The sequence below is a fragment of the Dipodomys merriami genome, unplaced genomic scaffold (genome assembly GCF_024711535.1).
Source record: "Dipodomys merriami isolate MVZ:Mamm:240054 unplaced genomic scaffold, mDipMer1.0.p SCAF_8, whole genome shotgun sequence".
Lineage (NCBI taxonomy): Eukaryota > Metazoa > Chordata > Mammalia > Rodentia > Heteromyidae > Dipodomys > Dipodomys merriami.
Genome location: NW_027206401.1, coordinates 24,061,306 through 24,077,172, shown reverse-complemented (window position 1 = coordinate 24,077,172; position 15,867 = coordinate 24,061,306). Strand labels below are relative to the sequence as shown.

General features: G+C 39.4%; 1 protein-coding gene across 1 annotated transcript in view; it reads left to right on the top strand.

Moving 5' to 3' along the window:
- Positions 1-8,903: 8,903 nt before the first annotated feature.
- The window catches only part of Enpp1 (ectonucleotide pyrophosphatase/phosphodiesterase 1), a 60,449-nt gene continuing 53,485 nt past the window's right edge, over positions 8,904-15,867 (top strand). Inside the window, exon 1 of the mRNA XM_070010982.1 lies at positions 8,904-9,099. Within this exon, the coding sequence (XP_069867083.1) occupies positions 8,905-9,099 (195 nt within the window). The 5' untranslated portion in view covers position 8,904. The remainder of the gene's footprint in view (positions 9,100-15,867) is intronic.

Here is a 15,867-nt window from a genome sequence, read left to right as displayed (position 1 = left end):
CTATTGGTTCTAACAACTACTAAATAGAAATGTTAAAAATTTCTAAGTACTATTGTATATTTGCCTATTTTTGCTTTCAGTTTTAAAAGGTTTACTTCATGTGTTATTATTAGGTACATTCACATTTGGAATTATTGTTTCTGATGAACTGCCTGCTTTGTTATAATAAAATGTCCTTTAGCTTTGGTAATCTTTTTGATCACTAAGAAATATTATCATAGCTAAAATGTCTTTCAGCTGATAAATATTTGCATAGTATATTTTATTCATTTTGTTTTTTATCCTCCCTGTCTTTATATTTGGAGTGGTATCTTGTTCATATCAAGTAGCTAAGTCTTGGATTCTTGTTCAAGAAATTTTTTTAATTGGAGGGGTTTTGGCCAGGATCTGGTGGCTCATATCTATAATCCTAGCTATTCAGAAGGCTCAGATTTGAAGAATGCTGTTCAAAGCCAGCCTAGGCAGGAAAGTCCCATGAGACTCTTATCTTCAATTAACCACCAGAAAACTGGAAGTGGTGTTGTAGCTCAAAATGGCAGAGCACTAGTCTTGAGCAGAAAAGCTTAGGGATAATGCCCAAGCCTTGAGTTCAAGCTCCACAACCAACAAAAAAAAAGGAGGTGTATTAATACATGTGTTTTAATTGTTCTTTAATCTATGTTACAATTGTATATTTTCTATTTGCCCATATGTTTTATTGTTGTTGCTTCATTTCTCCTTTTTCACTCCATTATTTAAATTAATTTGGACAGTTATTATTTCATTTAGTCTCCATTAATGGTTATTAGCTCTTTGGTTTTTTTTTTTTTGACTTAGTAGTTGACTTAGGTTTACACCATAGCTGTCCTCTAATAATTTTACACTGCTTTACCTAAAGAAGCATTTCTGCTATACTTTCTCATCCTATGTGCTATCCCCATGTCTTTCACTCCTATATGTGTTATAAATCCTTTAACTGTCACTGGTAATACACAAAGGCATCATATGATGAGATTAAAAATGAGATACATGTCTTTACACATTCATTTATAATTTCTTTTATTTTTTTGTATATGAAGATTTGAATTTTAGTCTGATGTCATTTTTTTTCTGCTCAAAGAATCTCCTGTAATATTTTCTGTAGGGAACTTCTCTGCGCTTTGTGTGTCATCATTTATATGTCTTCATTTTGCCTCTTTCTTCCAAAGGCATTTCTCAAAGTAAAGAACTCAATTTTCACAAGTGTTGTCTCTTCCCGTACTTGAAAGACATTGCTCCATTGTTTACTGGTTAGCATATATTCTGACAGGAATTCTGCTGTAACTCTTATCTTTTCTCCTTTTTGCAGTTTGCCTTAGTTTTCTTCTGCTTATTTTAAAGACTTTTTTTTTAAACCCGAATATTCAGCCGTTGGATAATGGTGTGTCTTTGTTCTCTATACTTTGTCTTTCCTTTGATGTCTGTTCAGCTTGGCATTTGTCTAAGTTCTGGGACCTGGGTTTATAGGTTTCTTTAAATTGGAAATTTTTGCTGTATTTTCTTCATTAAAAAAAAGTTTACTCCATTTTTAGAATGGTAGAGTATGTGTGCTAGTTGTATGTCCCTCAGGCCCCTGATGTTCTGTAAATGTCTTTACTTTCTTTTCCACATGTGTTTGTCTTGGATACTTTCTTCTATGCTGTCCTCATTTGCCCTGCTTTTACATCTGCTATTCCTTAATATTCTTAAACACACTCTATGTGTTTTTTTATAAGCATTTTTATCTCCATAAACTGTATTTGGTGTACATTGTATTTCTCCCAGAATCATGCTAATGTTATTCTTCTAACATTAATATAGGGAATACTTGAAAGAGCTGTTTTTGTTGGTGGTGGTAGTAGTCATGGGGCTTGAACTCGGAGCCTGGGTGCTCAAGGCTAATGCTCTATCACTGTAAGCCACAGTGCCACTTCTGGTTTTCTAGTAGTTAATTGGAGTTAAGAGTCCCACAGAGTTTCCTGTTGGTGTTAGCTTTGCCATGATCTTCAGAGCTCAGGCTCCTGAGTAGTAGGATTACAGGAGTGAGTCACCAGCACCTGGCTGAGAGCTGTGATTCATCATCCTTGTCTTTCATGAGTTTGTTCCCTTCATTGTGAATTTTGTATTACTAGTAAAGAAACAATTCTGAACATTTTATTAGCTCCATACCTTTTCATTTCTACGAAGCAGCAATTAAAGAGTTTTTAAAGAGCTTAAAAATTAAATGTTACTATTATAAGATTAAGATATTAAGATAGCACAAACTACAAGAGTAGTTGGCTTCATTACTAAAATCTACCAAATATTTAAACCAATATTTGAAAAAAACAACAACAAAGAGAAAAGAGTTCTTTAAGTCCATTCTATGAGGCCATTATTGCCCTGATATCAAAACAAGCTAAGGAGAGAGAAAAAGAAAAAAGAAAGAAAACTGCAGCTCAATATACTAATATAGATATAAAACTCCTCAGGAAAATACTAGCCAATCAGATATAATCATATATTTAAAATAGTGTTCACAAACATCAGGTATGATTCCCCTTCAGGATGTAAGGATGATCCAACACACACAAATCAACTAGCATGATGCACTACATTAGCAGAATATAACAAGAAAGTAATGATATCAATAAGTGCAGAAAAGGCATGGGATAAAGTTAAATATTTTTCCTGATAAAATTCTGAATAAATTATGTGTAAAAGACATACCTCAACATGATGAAGACCATCTGTGACAACCATAGCTATCAAGTGCTGGGAAGGAAATGAAGAAAATGGAATCCTTGCACGTTATAACGGCAAAGTAAATTAGAACAGCAATTACAAAAAACATTGCAAGAATTACTGCAAGAACTATAATATAAAGATTACTGAAAAAACTAAAAATACAATCTAGTAATACTGCTGTTGAATATATATCTAGGGGAGATAAAATCAGTATGTTAAAGACACATCATTTAATAAAGCAAGAAATGGAAACAAATTAGATGTCTATTAACTACTGAACAGATAAAGAAAATACGATTCATATATATATATATATATATATATATATATATATATATATATATATATATATATATATGGTTGAATACTATTCAGCCATTAGAAAAAGAATGAGAGCCGGCTGCCAGTGGCTCACACCTATAATCCTAGCTATTCAGGAGGCTGAGATCTGAGGATCGCAGTTTAAAGCCAGACCAGGCAGGAAAGCCTATGGCTCAAGTGGTAGAGTGCTTCCCTTGTGAGCTGAAGAGCTTAGGGACAGTGCCCAGGCCCAGAGTTCAAGCCCCACAACCCACCAAAAAACCAACCAACCAACCAACCAACACCACCACCACCAACAACAACAAAAAAATGCCTCTCTGACAGCATAGATGGAACTGGAGATTATTGTGTTAAGTGAGATAAGTCAGGAACAGAAGACAAGTACCACATAATCTCACTTATGTAAAATGTAAAAGTACTGATTATATAGAATTTCACAACAGTTTGGTGATTATCAAAGTCAGGGGAGAATGTGGAGAAAGAATGATAGGGAAAGGTTAGCAACTAGTAATAAGTTACACAGAGATGGGTTTAAGAAATTCTGGTGTGCTACTGTACAACAAGGTGAGTTTACATAAACAAGAATGAACTGTATATTTCCAAAGTTAGAAAGATTGTAAAAATTTCCTCACAAATGTTTGACTGTCATTTTAAAACAGATGTAAGTATTGTGAGATGTATAGCTGTTCCAAAGCAACATGTAGCAATTTCTTGTCTCAGGTGAAGCTGCTCATGGAGACTTCATGATAATTCAGAGTACAATGATAAATTAGGAGCCCAAGAGACTCTAGTGGACATTTGTTATGTAGTGTGAAACCTTCATAGTCCTAGAACAACACAGCAATTATACACAAAGAAACCAGTCCTTTCCTAATCATCTCAAACCCTAGCTGACTTTAATACACATTTGGCTGTAGTACCCAATCACTGAGTTACTCTAAAGAAAGGATGGAAGTAAGGTGATTTAGCCTTTGCGGAATATACATTGACATAGACAGGGAATCTAGAGATAGAATTAAAAATAAAAACTCAGGGACAATTTCATTGTTTTGCAGACAAACTTATAACAAAGTATATAATAAATTGCAATAATATTTTCAATAAGTTGTAGGTAAGAATCAATCACTTCTTTTTTTTTTTTTTTGGGTCCAGTCGTGGGGCTTGAACTCTGGGCCTGGGCACTGTCCCTCAGCTCTTTAGCTCAAGGCTAGTGCTCTACCACTTGAGCCACAGTGCCCTTCCAGCTTTTTTCTTTTTGCTTATGTGGTGCTGAGGAATTGAACCCAGGGCCTCAGGCATGCAAGGCAAGCACTCTACCACTGAGCCACCTTCCCAGCCCAGAATCAATCACTTCTACAGGTGCATTTTTTGGCCCCCATGATATTTTTGACTCAGTTGCAAACTATTAAAAATCAGAACAAATATCCATTTTTAGCACATATGTACAAATCTGTGATGGATTTCCAATTATGGAAATGTAAAGAGATAAGCAAATCTCTCAAAATACAAATAAAATTTGACAATATTCTTCATAACATTCATTAAATACATTGTTTATATAGTATAAATACATATGTGTATTTAATGCATTGTATATATGTTAAATTCTAGAGGAAAATTTATAGCTTTAGGTTCTCATATTAAATAAATTCTAAGGAATTTATTAGATTATTAGAACTAACCAATAAGTTTAGCAAGGTCCCACAATACAAAGTAAGTAAACCAAATTAATTATATTGCTGTATACTTTCAATGAACAAATTGAAGATGAAATTAAGAAAGTAATTTAATTCATAATACCATAAAATATGTTTATGAGCACATTAGACAAAAGAAACAAGGACCATTTAAGAGAGAATTAAATATACTATTAAGAAAAACAAAGGTTGATCTAAATAAATGGAAGTTTAGATCACTTTTGATATTGTTAAGATTATTTGGCAACCCTAGGTTTTGTTTGAAGTACAGATGTAAGAGAGAACTGATGGCAGAGAAGATATACAACCCAAAAGTGAGGTATTGGATAACAGCCACCTTTAGCTAGGGAAATAATTTTCCATGTTTCCAGTGTCTGCCACTCCTATTGCATCTTATACTTTTGTCACCTGATTGATCCCAGAGCATCTCTCCACCATCCTAGGGAAGCAGGTATGTAGTTTTGCCACCTTGATATATACATGTCCTCCTAGAGATGTTGTATAAACCAGTAATAATTTATTTAAAAATTAAAATGGTTTTGTTCTCTTTCCCGGGGCTGCAATTAGATGATTTCACTATACAAAGAATAAATTGCAAATTTTAGATACAGTTAGGGAAGTGTGGACCAATGTGTGAGTATGTAGAGACCACACTTTAAAAAGATTATTTTGATGGGTACTAGCATTTAGAAACAATATTTTAAAAATATTTTTTTAGTCTGAAGTTGGTGGCTCATGTCTATAATCCTAGCTACTCAGGAAGCTGAGATCCGAGCATCACAATTTGAAGCCAGTCTGCATCAGAAAGTCTGTGAAATTCTTATCTCCAATTAACCACCAAAAAGATGGAAGTGCAGCTGTGGCTCAAGTGGTGGAGGACTAACCTTGAAAAACAAGTTTAAAAAAATTAAAAATAAACATGGAAATATTTTTTCTGGGTCTCATAAAGATTAAAGAGCTCTGTGGTTTTCTCTTTTTAGATTTGGCTAGATGACTTTGGTGTTATACTAGTGAGGTGGAGAAAGCTGAGGAAAAGTACAAGAACAGCTGCTAAACTCATTACAGCCAAGTGTAGTTTTGAAAAGCTAAGGGCTTTTTTCTCCACCTTGTGAAGATACAGTTCAATACACATAAATTGCTTTTGTTTGGTACTTTGGCCTCATCAACATCTACCATTTCAGATACCAAGGGAGAAATGTTCAAACATCCCAAGCTTTACTAAAAAAAAAAAAATGCAAGGGATCTCACTAGAATCTTAAATGATCATCTTTTCTGTTCTAAATTAGAGTTTTTGGTCCTTAAAGCTGAGTATCCCTCTGCCCATTTAACTTAAGCAAGACTTGATCAAAGGCATTGCAAAGTCTATGGCTCGACCCTATGAGTAGTCTACTGAACCTGCTTCCCTCCTTCTGATTTTAGAATTTTAATTGGGCATTTATAATGGCCCACAAAAGTCCCAACCGGTGGAGTAAGGCATGGTCATAGGCAGAAGCCACATCCCTGTGGACTCTCTCCCAGGTCGGCCCAGCAGATGTGTTACATTTTGTTTGGCCTTTCAAGTGTTTAAGGAAATTGTTTTCCTGAATTTTAGGCAATGTTTTGCCATCTGGATAACCCACAAAATTCTCCAGATTCTTTTGAAAATCCTGTCCATGTGTGGTACACAATCCTGCTGAGTAAATGCTGCTACTCTTTTTGGGGAGTGGGGAGTTATGTTGAGGCTTGAACTCAGGACCTCAATCTCTTGTTTGGCTTTTTTGATCCAAGGCTGATGTTCTGTCATTTGAGCACACCTCTACTTCCAGCTTTTTGCTGGTTAATTGGAGATAAGAGTTTTACATGGATTTTTCTGCCTAGACTGGTTTTGAACCTGGATCCTCAGTTTTCAGCCTCCTGAGTAGCTAGGAATGAGCCAGGCCCCTTTTATTAGCAGAGCAACTTGTTCACTCTTTGCCATGTCTTTCAGGGGCAGCCTAACTCATTTACAGTTCTCACCGGTCCCTAGATGTTGGAGATATTTGTGGCCTTGCAGATTTGACTAACTTTTCTAGCGGGTGAAGTCCTTTTTGTCTTTCCTTACCCTGCTACAAAGAAAACATTCTTATTTTGTTTCATGAGCTTCAAGGCCACTTTGTGAAGTCTATGTTGAGCTTTTACAAGTTTTGACACTCATTTGACCAATTTCATCAGAGTAAACTTTTGTCCTTGAATCTGATTTCTGGAAGCTGTCAAAGAAAAAGTCGGAGCCAAGTTTGTGGCAATAAATGTGTGTGGCTGTCAAATAGTGAAATCCTGTTGCTGGTGTGTAGTTTGCATGCTGACTCAAAGTCAATAGCAGTAAGAAAGTCCGAAAATGCTTTGTTGGCTTTTTCTTCCCTCTACTAATCTTTCATAATATCCTATGAGTGACCATATTTTGCATGTGTGATTTAGGTTTTAAGTTTATGTTTTCCTGATACTTCTATCTTCCACTTTAACTGACAGAGACCACCTGAGGGAAAGATATATTTTTATTCACTTTTGATATAATGTGCATAGGGTTCGATTCCCCAGCACCGCATAAGCAAAAAGAAAAAAAGCCGGAAGTGGCACTGTGGCTCAAGTAGTAGAGCGCTAGCCTTGAGCTGAAGGGCTGAGGGACAGCGCCCAGGCCCAGAGTTCAAGTCCACGACCGGACCGCCCCCCCCCAAAAAAAGAAGAAGATGGAATGACTTATTATTAAGTAAATACATTTGTGAATGAATATTTTAAATGGGCAACCTCATTTACACCTGCCAAACATCTGTGTAGTTAAAATGAATAGAAAGTCAGTTTTTGTTGGGGTTGTATTAATGTCCTTGTCAGTGAAGTAGTTCATAGTCATTGTGTTTTTCCCATAGGAAAAACTCTGCCCACGCGTCTGTCTCCTAACTGATGAGTGAGGAAATATAGAAGTTGTAGAATCCACAAGGAAACAAACAAAAACAAAACAAAACAACAACAAACTGCGAAACCTGGCGCAGGTGGCTGACACTTACAATCCTAACTAACCACAAGGCTGAAATCTGAGGATAGAAGTTCGAAGCCAGCCTGCGGCGCAAGAAAGTCTGTGCAACTCATAAGTCACCAATAAGGCAGGAGTGGAGCTGTGGCTCAAGTAGTAGAGCAATAGCCTTGAACAAAAAAAAAACTCAGGGGTATTAGCGAGCTCCTGAATTCAAGCCCTAGTATTGGCACAAAAAACCCCAAACAAACAAACAACAACAACAACAAATCGAGAACTAGAACTGCTCATGCTATGTTTACAAATAAAGCCTAACAGACAGAATTGTTGATACTGTTGACCAAGTAATAGTACCAACCTCAGGAGAGCGCCACAGCGATCCCGGGAAACCGTGATCCTCCCGGCGTTGATACACAGTCTACAATCACAACTAAACAAGAGAAGACAGCAGAACTGACAAAGCCCCAGAAGCCATACAAAAACGTGGAGAACGAGGCATCTTTGATAGGTGTGTGGGTGCAAGCCTGCGTGTTTTAAGGTTGAATTTCCCCTCAGAAGTAAGTGACGGGTGGCAGGGCTTGGTGAGGGTGCAGTTCTGGTTGGTTTCCACGTGGTTCAGGTGGCCTCCCCCCAGGGTTCAGTTTCATTTCCACCCAGCTCCACACAGATCTGTGCCTAGGCTCTGGGCTCCCGCCCCGGAGAGGCCGCGGCCGCCGGGCCGCCGCATCCTTCTCCTCCCGCTCTATTTCGGGGCCCCATGATCTCATGCTCCGAGCAGACCACACTCTGCAATTGCAGGCCAGCCCGCGCCGCAGGCGCTGCAGGGCGATTCCCGCAGGGGTGGGCAGGTTGGCGGCCTGGGCACCGGCAGGGAAGGCAGGGGAGTGGAGGTGGGGGGTGGGGAACGAAGTTAAAGACACGCCCACGCAAAGGACCCAAAATAGCCCACACGCAAGAGTGCCCAAAATCAGACAGGAAGCCAAATAATCCGGGGCGTTGAGTCGCTTGGCCCTCGCTCGGAGCGCAGGACCGAGGGACTCGGGCCAAGGGTCTGACCGCGAGGGGCAGAGGCGTGGCCGGGGGCGTGGCCATGCGCGGGGTAGGGGGGCGTGGTCGGCGCGGAGTCTATTTAAAGGCGCTGCGCCGCGCCGGGACCCGAGCGCCGGGGCCGGGGCCACTATGGAACGTGATGGGTGCGTGCGGGGCGGGGAAGGCCCGGCGGGGAACGGCCGCGACCCGAGCCACGGGGCACCTGGAGACCCGCAGGCAGCCGCGTCCTTGCTGGCTCCCCTGGATCTGGGTGAAGAGCCGCTGGAGAAGGTGGCGCGCGCCCGCACCGCCAAGGACCCCAACACCTATAAAGTGCTCTCCCTGGTAGGTCGGGGCGGAGGGCGGGCGCAGGGCGGGGCCGAGCGCGGGCGCGGGGCTCCCCGGCCCGCACGTGCTGCCCTGCAGCGGGGCCAGGCGCTGCGCGCCGCGGCTGCGGCTGCTCTGAACTCTGGCACTGGTTTTTACCGATGCTGCGGAAGACCCACACCCGACCTACACCTCCGCCTGTGGAAGTCTCAGCTTTCCCCTCGAAGCTGAGGATCTGGGGTGCAATGACCGCTGCAGGTGGTTGGTGCTGGGCAGGCCAAGCCTCTCTGCCTGGCTCCGGTCCTGGGTGCAGAACTGTGTGGAGACCCTTCTTGGATGAACTTACCTCCGTGGAGAGGTTTCACAGGGCTGTTGTCTGTAGCTCCAGGAACGCTGAAGAAGGTTTCGTTCTTTTTTCTCTTCTTTTTCTGTTTGGCTCTGTGTAGAAGGCATTTCCTTGCAGCAGAAATGCCATCAGTCTTCACCTTATGTGACTGGAATCCTTGACTCTTTGCCCGCTCTTTTAGCCCTGGGCTACTCAGCTCCTGTTAACAGAAATACCTGTTACTCTTCAGGTATTTTGTTATGGCAGTAGCAGGATCCATAGGCAACTTTTTTTTTTTTTTTTCAAAGTCAGGGTGTCTTTTTAATTTGAATTTTCGGTGGACAGAACTGAATATACCAACGTTGAGTTTTCCATGATTGTAATTAATTAATTAACTCCTGGGGCCTTGGAGAGTTCTCCCCAATCTAGGTTCTTGTCTGTTAAAATGAGGACATAAAGCGCTCTTGCACATCACCCAAGATTATTGTGAGGATGGAATGAAGCACTATGTGGGGAAGTAGATGAAAAGATGATATGTTAGTGTAACGTGCAGAGAGCATGGGCTTCTCATAGATTGTGAGAAATTATAATTGAGCAGTACTTCCCTGAAGGCTTTCTTTTGAAAATGTTTCCATTTTTGCTGTATTGTGTATGTCATGGAGATATTATAGTACTTTGAGAAACCAAAATTCCTAGACTTGAGAGGCTATCATTGTCTTAGTACTTAAAAATAAATCTAAGGTGCAAAGAATACGTTCCCCAAGCCACAGGATGTTTGCATCCCAAAATATGTTTTTGTATCATATGTCACTCTTACCATATCTGACACTGCTGAGAGTTTAGAGTTTACTGTCTTTTGTTAGACTTTAGTTTTTATATTATTGCATATTCTCAGTAGTTTAGCATACTATAAGGCATTCAATAGTTATACTTTGAATTTGTATGAAACTACAATGTAAAAACTACAATGTAAAAAATATATATAGAGAAAAATATATGCGTTATATATAATATGTATATATCTATTCTCTAAGTCTTGATTAATTTTTGTTAGTAAATGTAATGGTTATGTCTTTTCTACTTACTTACTTGTAGATCAATGATAGGCATAATAGGTCTCCTTTTCCATCATTGACATTTGCTGTAGTTGGCCAAATGACATTATTATAAAGGCCATTTTATAAATTATTATTCAGTGCATTACAGATGACTCTTAGGTTGCAACTCTAGTCATTTAACGTGGAGGTCCTAGGACTTACTTCCTCAAGTAGGACTGATGAATATTTTCCCTACCAGGTGGGATCTTTTTCTGTAACATGTACTGCATTAGAAAGGATTCTTCTAATTTTTTTTTATTGAATGTAAGAAATCATGAAAATTTGACAGTTGTTATCCAAGAACTCTGGGGACAAGTCTAGTTCTAGAGAAAAGCTTAAATTACGTGACTTTTTCTTCAAATTAAATATTTGCACACTTTTTTTTTTTGTTGTTGTTGTTAGTCGTGGGGCCTGAACTCTGGGACTGGGCGCTGTCTCTCAGCTCTTCAGCTCAAGGCTAGTGCTCTACCACTTGAACCACAGCGCCACCTCCGGCTTTGTCTGTTAATGTGGTGCTGAGGAATCAAACCCAAGGGCTTCATTCATGCAAGGCAAGCACTCTACCACTGAGCCACCTTCCCTGCCCATTTGCACACTTTTTGTAAAGATAAAGAAATAAGTTAGAATGATTTTTCTCTTGGGGCTGGGATTAGGGGACACCATGCATTCCTCAATCACATAGTTTTAATCAGGAGGGTTAGCACAGGACTTGCCTTGTGAGGAGTTGATTAAACAATGGTAGTAATGTATCATGGATGGAAGTATTCACAGATGAACAAATAGGATGGAGGAGAAGGTCCTACCCTCCCTTTGCTTTGCCCTGGGTGGTTTTTGATCCTGGGGAAAGACCAGGAAGTTTTCCAAAGATTTTAGCCCTGGGCTTTAGAAATGCTTGTGTGCAGGCACTGTGTACAGGCCCTGAGCCAGACTGAGGAGAACAGCAAAGGGTAAAAAAATACTGTTCTCTATAGGCTTCTGTGGGTAAGATTGTTAGCTTTCCCTTGCTATAATGAAATGTGTAGGCAATTCTATTATGAAAAAAAAAAAAGATTTATCCCATGCTTCTTTCTGGAAGTTTTATTCCAAGATCAGGATCTCATTGCTCCGGGCCTCTGGGGAAAGCATCTGATGGCAATGACCAGGAATCTGTGATTGAGCTAACCACTTACTTCATGACAGAGAATGAGGCCATGAACCTTCAGTGGAAGACACACCCTCCACAACCTAAGGACCTCCCATAAGGCTCCTCTTTTCAAAAAGTTGACCATTTTCCAATATTGATGCTCTGGATACTAAGACTTTAACATGTATTTTTGGCAAGGCATTCAGGAGCCAAACTATAACAGTTTATAAAAAACTAGATGCCCTACCTTGGCTTCAGAATTGAATTTTGAACTGAAGAATGGATTTTTCCCTCAGGTTGGATATGGGGAGTTACTTGAAAGAGCCTATCTTGGGTTCCCATTATAATTTTGACAAGTAATTTTCACCCCCACAGCAATGTTTTTTGTTTTCAGTTAATTTTTCTAAAGCATAATCTTTTTAAAGTTTCATTTATTTAATTTATTGTTAAAGTGATGTACAGAGGGGTTGTGGCTATATAACTAAGGTAATAAGTACATTTGTTATCACACTTATTATTCCCTTCTCTCATTTTTCTCCTTCTTTCCCTCCCCCAGCCCCTCCAAGTTGTACAGATCATTTCCAACATACTGTCTTGTGAATATCACTGTTGCATTGGTTCCTCCCTTGTCCTTTGTCTCACCATTCTGTTCTTCCCCTTCCCTTCCCTAATTCAGATAAATGTATATACAATACTGGGGTACCAACATCAAATACAGTGACAATGGGATAATAATCATAGGGGGAAGAACATTCAAAAGAAACAAGAAATCACATAGTACATAAAAAACAACAACAACAAAGAAAAACGTCTTGTGTCCGTGTCTTGGAGTTCATTTCACTTAGCACCATCTTATATGGTCATATGTATATAACTATTGAGCCATTCTGCTCATCTGCTAAGAGTAACCTAGAGGTATAGTAATTATTAAAGCATACTCTTTTTGTGTTTGTGACTTTCTGTTATACTTAACGGTGATATATCTATATAAGACAAAGGCTTTGTGTATGGGTAGTGGTTACTGAAGACTGCTATTATTTTTCCATTGAAAAAGAGCTCTTTTTAAGAGGCAGAAGTTAGTCTTGCTTATCTGAGATTGGTAGTGGGTGGAGGAGGTAAGTTCCCCTTCTTTTCTTTTGTAATCACTGGAGTCTAGCATGAATAGTATTCAAGATAACTCTGCCCTTACTAAGACTTGGAAGTGATATTAGTCTTTGATTTATAAATTTAATATCTGCCTAGCCATAAAGTATAAAGTATTTCAAAGTGACCAGAGCATCTTGGAGACCAGAGAGATCTGATATTTGTTCCTTATGCTAGTTGTTTCATGTGTTCCAGTAAAATGTACCACAGAATCCTAAGAAACTATCCAGATTGTTGTGTTTACTGATGATAGTGCCTAATACTCTATGTTAGCATTTGGTTAGTTAAATGAATGCACTGCATTTTTACTTAGATAGGAAAGAACAAAATGTGAAGACTGGATCTGGGACACAAATATACAAGATACTTGGTACAATTTCTGGGGTAAGATCAAAACTGAGGTAACATTTTTGGGGGGCCTAGAGAATTGGAAAAAGTAATGAATGGAAAGTAGTTTCAACTAAGGCCAGAAAGGGTCTGTGATTATTTGGATTTAGGATCAGAAGTCTAGTCACTGGACATTACCTCAGGTAAAAACAATGCCAGTGTGGCCACACCAGGATATGTAAGCAAAGCCATCATTCAGGCAAATTAAACCTCTCACTTAAGCCAGAGTAGCTTTTCTTCTTTTTGACTTTCTATCACACCCTTAATTCAGTCTTTAGGACTAGGCCACTGCTTTCTCCAGCATTAATTTAATTACTTCTTCCCTTGAGTCCTGTTATTTCTCTCCCATCATTTAGCCCAGCTAAATATGGTCTCCTTCCCAGTGATGAATGGTCACCAGTTCACCACCTTTTTCTAGAAGAAAAGGTATTTCAAGTTCCAGACAGTAATAAGTGCAACTCTGTTAACCTTATGTATGTGAGCTCTCAAACAATAAAAAGCAAGGAGGAAACCTTTCTGCAATTGATCTGAGGACAGAATATAAATTACTGTTCTAAGCATACATCTCATGCAATAAGAACAGATATCCAGAATACAGACCCCAAAAAGAAAGTGATGTGAGACTTTATTTATTTATTGTCGGTCATGGGGCTGTCCCTCAGCTCTTCAGCTCAAGGCAAGCACTCCACCACTTGAGCCAAGCACCACTTCAGGCTTTTTCTGCTTATGTGGTGCTGAGGAATCAAACCCAGGGCCTCGTGCATGAAAGGCAAGCACTCTACCACTGAGCCACCTTCCCAGCCTGATGTGAGACTTTTAAGAAGATTTTGTCAAGCTTGACGATAATGTTAAGCTACAGGGTAACAGGAGCACTCCTAATTTCCTGTTTCAATTTTCTGAGGGCTTCATTGCAGCAACTAAGATAACATCTGTAAGTATTTGTTATTACTTTCTCCACTTTTTAGTTTTTGGAAAAATTGTTGAGAGAAATATAGATGGTTAAAATTTTATGGTTTTAACTATTGCTGGAGCATTCTGGAGCATTTTCCTATATTTTGAATTGACTCTTGACACATCAACAGCTCTTAATTAGGTAAATAAGACCACACTCAATTCTGCTTTATAAATAAGGAAATAGGCTCAGGGATTAGTCTGGTTTTTTAAGTAGGAGTGGGCATAGAAACCATCCTAGAAGCTGGGCGCCAGCGGCTCATGCCTGTAATCCTAGTTACTCAGAAGGCTGAGATTTGAGGATTGTGGTTCAAAGCCTGTGCAGAGAAGTCTGTGAGACTCTCATCTCCAGTAAACTCCTCAGAAGAAGCCAGAAATGGCACTGTCGCTCAAATGGTAGAGTGCTAGCCTTGAGCACAGAGTCTCAGGGACAACACCCAGGCCCTGAGTTCAAGCCCCAGGACTGGAAAGGGAGAAAGAAAGAAGGAAGGAAAGAAGGAAGGAAGAAAGGAAGGAAAGAAGAAACCATCTTGGAAGTTATTGAGAAGACATAGATTCCTGAGCTCCAGTCTTACAGATTATGATTTGGCATACTTGGAATGCGCTAAAGATATCTGCATTTTCTAACAAGTGCCTCAAGTTACTCACTTGTAAATGGCTCATTTCCTCTACTTCTAGAAACAATGTAGACTTTCTAGGTAAAAGCCATTATAGTAGACTATAATAACAGAAATAGTTTTCAGCTGCAGATTTTATTGTGGACTAATGGCTTCATCATGGTGAGCAGCTATCCCATTTTTATTCAGCACACTTTGTTTCCATTTTTCCTTTCAAGGAATGTCTACTGTGGTGATGCTACAGGTTGCTTATGTAGTGAGATACAATGTTTCTTTTGATAATGTGATGACTAAATTTCCTTGGATGGAAACCAAAATGAGTGCACTTCTTTTTTGGGGGGGAGGGGTCTGAACTCTGGGCCTGGGTGCTGTCCCTCAGCTCTTCACTTCAGGGCTAGCGCTCTACCACTTGAGCCACAGCACCACTTCTGGCTTTTTTTTTTTCCTACTTATGTGGTGCTGAGGAATTGAATCCAGAGCCTCATGCATGCAAGGCAAGTGCTCTACCACTGAACCATCTTCCCAGCCTAAACGAGTGCACTTCTTACTAACATTTTCAGTCAATAATGTGTTTTTATGTGAGCTTCCAATGTTTGAAACTTTTGGGCAATGACTTGTTAATTTGCATTTCCTTGTTGATATGTTTTAAAATGTATTAAAGTAAGAAAATATGGAATTACTATAAGTATTTTTAAAATAATTTTTTATTGAGATTAAGTGATTACTTACATTTCACACTATGGTGGGATAGTGATACTTAGTTAAAGTCACAGACACATTTTAACCTTAACAAGGCAAATTTTCATTATCATGGTCTATAAAGTGGGAATTCTGTGAACTTTGACAATACAACTATTTCTTCCACATTGGGTGATATGTACATTTCTTTCTAGAAAGGTATTTTGAGAGTGGATTTTCACAAGCATCTTATTTGGTCTTTTTTCTTTTTTCTTTTTTTTTTTTTTTGTTGGTCGTGGGGCTTGAACACTGAGCCTGGGTGATGTCCCTCGGCTCTTCAGCTCAAGGCTAGCACTCTACCACTTGAGCCACAGTGCCACTTCCAGCTTTTTCTACTTATATGGTGCTGAGGAATCAAAGGATTACAGGTGTGAGCCACCTGCGCCTGGCTGGTCTTTTTTTCTT